Here is a 9,856-nt window from a genome sequence, read left to right on the forward strand (position 1 = left end):
TATCTATATGTATTACCGTCTTAGTATATTAACATCTCTTTGTGATGCTGTAATAAATATTTTTTAATTATGAATAAGATACACATTTACATTGACGTGTTTGTGCAAAGTACTATTTAAAAATTTTACATAACAATATTTCATACACCTTTTATACAAAATATCATAACCTAAATGTAAAGAACCTGTAAACATTAAATTTGTTTTTATAGTAGTATAAAAAGTCAACGCGGCAGTTTTTAACTTGATAAAAGGGTTTATTTTCATCTGGCAACCCAAACTCTACACCTCACTCGACGTAAACATGTATCGAGTTGAACGCTGTCTACAAAGATGATCACATGAATGTGTTTGAAGAAGTAAAGTAGTGCTTACTCGCCTTTTTTCCCCTTTGCCGCTGCTGTTTTTATGTTTATTGCTCGTTTATTTAAAACACAGAGTCACTGTTGAGGAAGCGCATTGATAAACACACCGCTCTCGCGACAGTTGCTCAGAACAAAGTCCCACCACCATTACTGCAGGGAGAAACGGGTGAGTTTGTCTTTGTTCTGATTTTGGACATTCATTTATCTTTTATTAATCATTATTATTTTCACTGCTTTCCATTTCATTTAGCTCTTTATGATCATTTACTTTGGATCAATAGTTGGGAACCAGCAGCGTGAAAGAGTCGGTTCATTTTGAACAATTCTTTCATGGGATTCAAGAGAGTCGATTCTGATTCGATTCTTAATCAATAACAGGGTGGTGTTAAAGTTATAACCACAAAGATGATTTTCCTGCACCAGCACATCATGAAGTCCTCATCACCTCAATTAGGCAGTAATTACATGTTTTTGTTTGTTGTTATTAAAAGAACAGGTCATACTTTTTTATCTGTTTATAATTCATCAGTCATTCATTTTGTTCCTCTGTCTCTTCATCTGGGTGTTAAAAATAAGATAAAAAAAAAAGCAGCTTGTTACTGTCCTAGGATTTTCTTGTGGTGGAAAACTTGTGGTAGTTTAAGTGGTTAAGTCTCTGGGTCGTTGACCGGAAGATCAGGGTTCAAGCCCCAGCTCCACCACTGTTGGGCCCTTGGGCAAGGCCCCCAACCCACCCTGCTCCAGGGGCACTGTATCTGTGCTCTGATGGAGTATGTGGAGAAAGAATTTCACTGTGCATTAATGTATAAGTGACATATAAAGACAACTTAATTTATCTTCTTAAAGAAAGCTTAATTGTTTCAGTGATAAACTTTTATTGTAAATGTAGTCCCTGTCCATACACAAAGCAAAATATAGTGCATAAATATAACTCGAATACGAAAACGCTTTCCAGGACAGTGTGATTATAGGGCATGGTCACTGAGCTAAAAAAAACAATGAACAGGAAGGATAAGAAAAGGATCCTGAGCTGTTTTTATACCAGACCCCGATTATTGCCAGTTAGCCTTTGCGAATGTAGTCAGTTCCAATTGTCACAAAAACAATTATTATTCTTAGTGGGTTTACAGATGTGCACTTTTCCCCTGGACACAAAGCCATTTTGTACATTCAGCCATGTGACAGCTTTTCTTGGGCAAAGATCAACCATAAATGTCTTCCTGCATACGAACCCAAGCTATAAAATGTACCCAACACCTACAATTTTGCTAATATTACTGTAGGTCAGGTGGATGGTGCAGCCTGCTTGTTGTGAAAGTAACTTCCAGAAAGTTAGGAATCAAGTGAGTTGTGTATGTTGTAACTATTTATTTGTTATGTTTGTTACATCTGGTTTAAGTCTCTGTGGAAGTAATAGACTAGTAATATTTGTAAGGCATTACTTCCTCCATAACCTGTTTGGTCATTCGTGAAGCATTGAAAAAGTCAGAAAAGCAGTGTGAAGAGGAGGGATAACTTATTCTTTATTATTTTGTATTTACAGTTGAAACCAGATATTTACATACACTTCAGAAAAAACACACACAAACTTTTTTTTCTTTATGTCAAACATTAAATCAGAGTAAACCTTTTCTGTTTTAGATCAATAAATATTTTGCATTTGTTAAAATCGAGCGAGGGAGAATTTTATTTTTTTTTATTATTACTTTCATCAGTCAAAAATTTACATACATTTCCTTAGTATTTGGTAGAATTGCCCCGAAACTGTTTCACTTGGGCCAAATGTTTCGGCTATCCTTCCACAAGATTTCTACAATAGTTTGCTGGAATTTTGGCCCACTCCTCTCGACAGAACTGGTGTAACTGGGTCAGGTTTGTAGGCCTTCTTGCTCGCACTCGCCTTTTCAGTGCCGCCCATAAATTTACTATGGGATTGAGATCAGGGCTTTGTGATGGCCACTCCAATACCTTGACTTTGTTGTCCTTAAGCCACTTTGTAACTAATTTGGAGGTATGCTTGGGGTCATTGTCCATTTGGAAGACCCATTTGCGCCCAAGCTTTAACTTCCTTGCTGATGTCTTCAGATGTTGCTTCAATATATCCACATCATTTTCTTTTCTCATGATGCCATCTATTTTGTGAAGTGCACCAGTCCCTTCTGTAGCAAGCAGCCCCACAACATTATACTACCACCCCCATACTTCACAGTTGGGATGGTGTTCTGAGGCTTCAAAGCTTCACCTTTTTTCCTCCAAATATACCATTTATCATTATGGCCGAACAGTTCAATTTTTGTTTCGTCAGCCCACAGGACATGTCTCCAGAAATTAAGATTTTTGTCCCCATGTGCAGTTGCAAACTGTAGTCTGGCTTTTTTACGGTGGTTTTGAAGGAATGGCTTTCTCCTCCCAGAGTAACCTTTCAGCTCATGGTGGTACAGGACTCGTTTTACTGTGGATAATGACAGTCTTACCAGTTTCAGCCAGCATCTTCACAAGGTCTTTTGCTGTTGTCCTGGGGTTGATTCGCACATTTCGCTCAAAGAAAAACATTCCTCTCTGTGACTCAGAATCCGTCTCCTTCCTAAGCGGTATGATTGTTGTACATTCCCATGTTTTTTATACTTGCGTATTATTGTCTGAACGGACGAACGTGGGACCTTCAGGCATCTGGAAATTGCACCTAAGGATGAGGCACACTTGTGGAGGTCCACAGTTCTTTTCCTGATGTCTTGGTTGATTTCTCTTGATTTTCCCATGATGTCAAAGAAAGAGGCTCTGTGTATGAGGTGTGCCACCAATTAACTCAAATGGAATCAATTAACCTATCAGAAGCTTCTTTAGCTCAGAATGGAATCATCTGGAGTTTTCTTTTTGTTTAAAGTCACACTAAACTTAGTGTATGTATACTTCTAACTTTCATCAAAGTGAAAAAATACATAAAAATTCTCCCTCGCTCAATTCTGACACTTAATAAATGCAAAAAATATGTTAATATTTATTGATCTAAAACAGAAAAAGTTTAATGTCTGATTTAATGTTTGGCAGTAAAGAAAAAAAAGTTTTTTTGTTTTTTTCTGAAGTGTATGTAAATATCTAGTTTCAGCTGTATTTTCCTACTCTTCCTGATTCAGAATGAATGTTTCACATGTTGTTTGAGGAACCTCAGCAATTGTGGTCTTGTACTTTTAACAGTAGTTCATTGTGGAAGCTCTGCAATCATTACATTAACTCGTTAAGGACTTTTCACAAATCACTGTGTCCTTGTCTCTGTTTTATCAGACCCGTTTGGGCTAATCGTTGCTAAAAGCATGAAATCATGTCTCATATTCCTGTGTCTTGGATCTGTCTTTCTGACATCAGTCCATAGTGCTCCTAGGTAAGCTTATATCTTATAAGTAGGTTTTCTTTTTTTAAAAAGACTGCATTGAGTTGTGAATCAGTATTTAATAATGTTTTGGATTGGTCTGTGTTTATTTTAGGAAAGAATGGACCAAACTTATCCTGACTCACCACTGGCCACAATCGTTTTGCTATGTAAGAACTTAAGTTTGTGCATCTGTATATTTATTCATTTTATTCAATCTCTCTACCAGTAGCACTCTCTCTCTCTCTCTCTCTCTCTCTCTCTATATATATATCTATATCTTACTCTCTCTCTCTCTCTCTCTCTCCCTTTCATATTCTTTCCTATCAATCTTCCTGTATCACTCTTTCTGTCTTTCTACTAATAACACCATCTCACCATCTCTGCTTATTTCACTCTCTCACTCCTCCTGACTTTCTACATGTATCACTCTATTTCTCACCTATTTTTTATTATCCGTAACAATGTGTCTGTCAACCCCCCCCCCTCTTTCCTTTCCTTTCCTTCCTTTCTTTCAGTCCAGCTCTGTCAAGCCAACATCAAAGTTTGTCATGACCAGTCTAGTTATTCTGTATAGTGTCTGTGCCGAGTGCCTCTCTTATAACCCCACTCATGATCATTTAATATTGCAGTTAGTCTTCTGAGCTTCTCCCAAACAGTTTCATTTAAATCAGCCCTGTCCTAACATGCACAGCCCTGTGTATTTCGTTGAAGGTTGTGCAAGACAAGTTAGTTCTTGTTATTGCTAGTGTCATAGCTGTAAACAGCCATTCTCTTTAGTTCAGTTTACTCTAGTATATCGTACTGTTATAGATCCTTAAGATTTAAGAATCTAACAACACAAGGAAGTGTAAACTTCTTCAATATGCTTCTGTGTTTGTAGATGGAAAATTGCACCACAAACTTTACTTACTGGACCCTGCATGGATTATGGTACGTTCAGCATCCTGCCGTTATTGCCCAGATTTTTCTTCAAAGAAATATCTAAACTGTTCAGATGAATAAAATGTCTTTGTGCACAGGCCAAACACCGGTGCTGAATGTAACACATCCTGGCATTTCAATGCAAGTTTGATTGAGGTAAGTGTGTATGGGAGTGTGTGTCAGGGTGGATGTATATAGATACATTGACCAGGCATAACATTATGACCACCTGCCTAATATTGTGTTGGTCCCCCTTGCACCATGCACTGTGACCTTTCTATCAGAACCAGCATTAACTTCTTCAGCAATTTGAGCAACAGTCGCTTGTCTGTTGGATCGGATCACGCGGGCCAGCCTTCTCTCCCCATGTGCATCAATGAGCCTTAGCCGCCCATGACCCTGTCCCCGGTTCACCACTGTTCTTTTCTTGTAGCACTTTTGATAGATACTGACCACTGCAGACCGGGAACACCCCACATGAGCTGCAGTTTTGGAGATGCTCTGATCCAGTTGTCTAGCAATTACAATTTGGCCCTTGTCAAACTCGCTCAAATCCTTACACTTGCCCATTTTTCCTGCTTCTAACACATCAACTTTGAGGACAAAATGTTCACTTGCTGCCTAATATATCCCACCCACTAACAGGTGCCATGATGAGGAGATAATCAGTGTTATTCACTTCACCTGTCAGCAGGCATAATGTTATGCCTGATCGGTGTGTGTGTGTGTGTGACTCACAGAGTTTATTTGCATACTAAACTCTAGCTTTAGCGACATTCGATATCATGATATTTGGAAATCTGAAAAAAAATAAGCTACATGTGGATCTAAAATACTCACAGCCTCTGTATTAGTGTTAGATGGATATGTTTTGGTGCAAGGGGGCGTAGCTCTAGTCATGTAATCTGTGCTGTTGCTGTCAGGATCCGTATATCATTATATTTCCGGCACAGAAATGATATTTAGATAAATCAGTGTTTAGAGCATCTGTTGACTGTGGAGCCATAACTTGCATATGGAGTCTTTTCACCTGAGTGTGACACCTACTGTAGGTCATTTATCTAATTGTTCAGATTAATACAACCCACCACTGCTAACCTGCATTTACTTTCCAGGACCTGCTTCCAGAAATGAGGACGTTTTGGCCAGATCTTCTTAGACCTAAATCTACAACATTCTGGTATAATCTGTGCCCTTCGATATATATAAATTTCTTTTTTTGGACTATTCTACCGTAACGGATTTTCCGTGTTGTTATTTAGGAAGCATGAATGGATGAAGCATGGGACATGCGCTGCAAAAGCAGAACCCATGGACTCTCAGCACAAATACTTCAGCAAAGCCCTGGAACTTTACCACAAGCTTGACCTTGATGGGTGTGTGAAACTTTGTAGACTTAAAATACAAGGACTTATTTACTTATTTGTATTATTTCTGTATGCAAACATTTATATAAGGTTCATGGAAGGAGTCTTCAGTGGTTTGTGTTTGAAATAACCCCATATGAAACAAACGTTATTGTGTGTTTACATGATTGTTTAATTTTGTATTTGGCTTTAGTGTTTTAAAGAAGAACAACATCGTTCCCTCTGAAAACTACTACAAGGTAAATTGCCCTGACTTGTGCCATTATAATGTGAATGGATTTATTTCATAATATAACCACTTTGACTGTAGAAATTCACTAAGTTTAATATTAATGTTTTGTCATTTAGGCTGATGACTCAATTCAATGCTCAGTGATTTGCTTAGATAAATGATTTAGGTACATTTTAAGTAAACAATAGAAGCCCATGCTTTCCCAGAATTCAGTGTTGGGAGTTTCAAGTAATCATCTGTTTCAGCAAGTGCGGTGACTATATTACGTTTCACTTCCAGTGTTTTGTTCTTGTATGATTTTCATTTTACATACTGTGTAAAAAAAAAAAAACAATAGGATGAGTCTCACACATGAGGAACTGCTTACTCGTTGTTCTCGGTAGTCAGATGACCCACATTGTGCCTTTTTGGTTTTTCAACTTCTGTAAGGATCAGCTGTGATTTCTTAATCATTCGTGTCATGAGATATCACTTACTTTCTGATCTTTTCCTTAGTTAACAGATGTGGAAGGAAGCATCGCCAGTTCATATGGAGCACCCCCAAAAATTCAGTGCATTTCTCACAAAAAGGTAGGAATCAGAATGGATTTTATTTAGGATTCCTCTGTATTCTCTACTGATTATTGTATAATGTTTCCAAAATGTCTTCTTTTTTTTTTTTTCTTTTTTTTTTTTTTAATTTAAGGAAAGCGAATTCCAGGTCTTGGGCCAGATAGAGATCTGTTTTGACAAGCAGTTTCAGCTTGTCGACTGTGAAAAGAGCACAGATGAGCTTCAGAGCAGAAACGGTGAGATTCAGCCGTTCATCTTCAACAACCACGCAGTATACGCCGTGTGTGACCCCTTGGTGCCAGTCTACTATCCTCCGCTCGGAAGCACGCTACAGACGACTCCACGATTTCTTTAAGCTGTCGAGATTTGCAGAAGTCGATGTTGTGCAATCAGATATGCTTATAACCCTCCTTCACGCTTATCCTGTTTGTGCCTGTTGAATATGAAACTCTCGAGGGAACAGGGTGTTCTTTTTAAAGTGCTTAGTTTGCACAAAAACACCGACCTCACAATGTTCTTGTGACCAGTAGTTCTCCAGATACAGGCTGTAGGCTAGTAATCCTTGTGCATTCACTTTTAGACCACTGGAGGGCACCACTTGCACTGTGGATAACTCGAGCAGGTGGAAACGTGATTATGATGTTATGTAATCATTATGTAAAAAAATTCAATATGTACTCATTTGGCTGTAGGGGCGGGGCTTTGGTGGAGTGGGTCAAACAATTGTTTTTTTTTTTCTTCCTGGACTGAATATGTAACCAGTGTGAATTGATTTTAGATGCATCATTATATCCAGTGTTAACAAAGTCAAACCCTTTTACAAAACAGTTCATTAAAAGCATTTGAAGTTGCTCATTTTATACACAGTACACAGCCTTTACGAGCGCATTAACATATCAGCCATGGTAATTTCCTTCATCGACCATTTAAGACGTTGCCAAGCTGTTGAGCCTTACAGGCAGTCATTAAGCTCAGAACGTTAAACCCTTAACCCACAGAACTGAAATATAATCTGCCTCATTCTACACAGTAAGATAACTCATTGATGGTTATGAGTGAGATGTTCACTCTCTTATTCTTTTTTGTTTTCCATACTGAAATGAATTGAATGTAAAAAAAATTTTATTTGGATATTTATGTGCATTTCAATCAGATGTAGTGGACTAGAATTCGAATAAAAAATACGAACGTTTTTATAATGAGTGGATTATTTCTTCTACAATAATTATCACAGTAGGTTGGTTTTGTTTAACAACCAAAAAAACCTCAGAATAGACAAGAAGTTGAATGTCGAGGCAGCAGGACTCATAGGTTACAGTTTGGAAAAAGACCAGCCACAGATTCCTTTCCTTAAAAATAAGTAATCGATCATCCTACTCGAAGTGTCTGATAGATCATTTTTCAGTTATTGATCACATGGCAGCGACTGTGAAGTGAAGGTAATAAGCTTATGCTGCAGAAGGGCCTACAAAATGTTCCATTTATAATTACAGATGGACAGAAACGGTTCAGTCACTTACCGTTTGTGTGAAACAGCTCAGCAAGTCGTAGTCACATACAGAATAAAACGCACATCTCCCAAGGTGATCTGTAATTATAGAAATGTTTTAGTTTAATGTTAATCATGGCCAGTGATTCATCAACCTCAAGCATGTGTTTGTTTCTTTTATCCCATGTTTACACCTCATAGTTTGGAAAGTTGGCTAACTGAGGGCTATTCTTGGATTTATTTATTTCTAAAGGTTCCTTGATACCACCTACACATGCGGAAATTATACCACTGGCAATCGCTAAACACCATCACTTTAGAAACCTTTTACTTCTTATCTGTCACTCAAAGCGCAGAAGAACATAAATATCTCAATGTAGGCTGAGGATGAAGAGATCCTGGAAGATGAGGATCAGGAGCTCAGTGTGTGTGTATACAGAGCCCATATTAAATAGCTGATTAGCCATGTTGGGTTTTTATATAATATTTTTGGTAGGTTTAGATGTCTGATGAGTAAATGACCTGGAAACAACTATTTTCCTTATAAAACCTGGAATATACTGAAAATCCATGTGGAATATTTTTAAATCTATTTAACCTCGGCTAATCCCCTGCCATTAACCCAGTAACACTAAGGCAATCCTTTGCAGATTTTCTGCCTAATCTTTTACTGAACTAGAAACTAGTACAAAAGCATCCAAACATCTCTGTATATAAAGAAGCGAACTCCATATAACTCCATCCTCGATGCCCCCTGCTTCCTTCACTGAATAGCAATTATCTGGTAATTGCTAGGCCAAAGAAAAAAAAAAGAATGTATTTTACTTGAAGATGTGCAATTTGATTCTGACCATGTCATCAGACATAATTTGTCCTTGATTATACCTGCATGCAGTCAGAGCTGCAAGGGTGAGTACTGAGCTGCATTTTTTTTTTTTGTCTCTCATCCTAGTATCTCTGTGTGACAGAAAGTGCAAGTGACAGAGAGAGGAGTAAAAAAAGAAAAAAAAAAGATCCAGAGTCTGTGGCAGACAGACTGAATTAAGCAGCAGGATTCTTGACACTTCCTGAAACGTCTGATGGATTAGTGTCAATATGGGCAGAAGCACAGGTGCGACTATATGTGGCAGATCAGCTCATATAGTCTAGTGAGTGTCGCAGCACACTATGTCGCCCCTATCACCTCTGCCAGCGCTGTTTATTTTATTCTGCCACTTGCATACCATTTACATACATAAAATCAGAAATCCATGCATTATATTGTAGTACATTTTACACCAATCAGGCATAACATTATGACCAGTCAGGTGAATGTGAATTACACTGATTATCTCCTCATCATTAGTGGGTGGGATATATTAGGCAGCAAGTGAACGTTTTGTCCTCAAAGTTGATGTGTTAGAAGCAGGAAAAATGGGCAAGTGTAAGGATTTGAGCAAAGGGCCAAATTGTGATGGCTAGACGACTGGATCAGAGCATCTCCAAAACTGCAGCTCTTGTGGGGTGTTCTCGGTCTGCAGTGGTCAGTTTCTATCAAAGTGGTCCAAGGAAGGAACAGTG

The 9,856-nt window shown here is 38.1% G+C and overlaps 1 protein-coding gene across 2 annotated transcripts; it reads left to right on the forward strand.

Moving 5' to 3' along the window:
* The first annotated feature begins 266 nt into the window (after nucleotides 1-266).
* Nucleotides 267-8,006, forward strand: rnaset2 (ribonuclease T2). Of its 2 annotated transcripts, none has more exons than XM_058386095.1 (10): nucleotides 267-531; nucleotides 3,648-3,744; nucleotides 3,848-3,902; nucleotides 4,616-4,665; nucleotides 4,755-4,812; nucleotides 5,772-5,836; nucleotides 5,919-6,032; nucleotides 6,217-6,262; nucleotides 6,751-6,825; nucleotides 6,941-8,006. In XM_058386095.1, the coding sequence occupies exons 2-10, from the start codon at nucleotides 3,677-3,679 to the stop codon at nucleotides 7,160-7,162; spliced, it is 753 nt and encodes a 250-aa protein (XP_058242078.1). In that variant the 5' UTR covers nucleotides 267-531; nucleotides 3,648-3,676; the 3' UTR covers nucleotides 7,163-8,006. The 2 variants fall into 2 exon arrangements, with proteins under 2 accessions (XP_058242078.1, XP_058242079.1); XM_058386096.1 differs by lacking the exon at nucleotides 267-531 and adding an exon at nucleotides 1,684-1,708.
* The last annotated feature ends 1,850 nt before the right edge of the window (nucleotides 8,007-9,856 follow it).

This window comes from Hemibagrus wyckioides, linkage group LG03 (genome assembly GCF_019097595.1).
Source record: "Hemibagrus wyckioides isolate EC202008001 linkage group LG03, SWU_Hwy_1.0, whole genome shotgun sequence".
In the NCBI taxonomy this organism is placed as follows: domain Eukaryota; kingdom Metazoa; phylum Chordata; class Actinopteri; order Siluriformes; family Bagridae; genus Hemibagrus; species Hemibagrus wyckioides.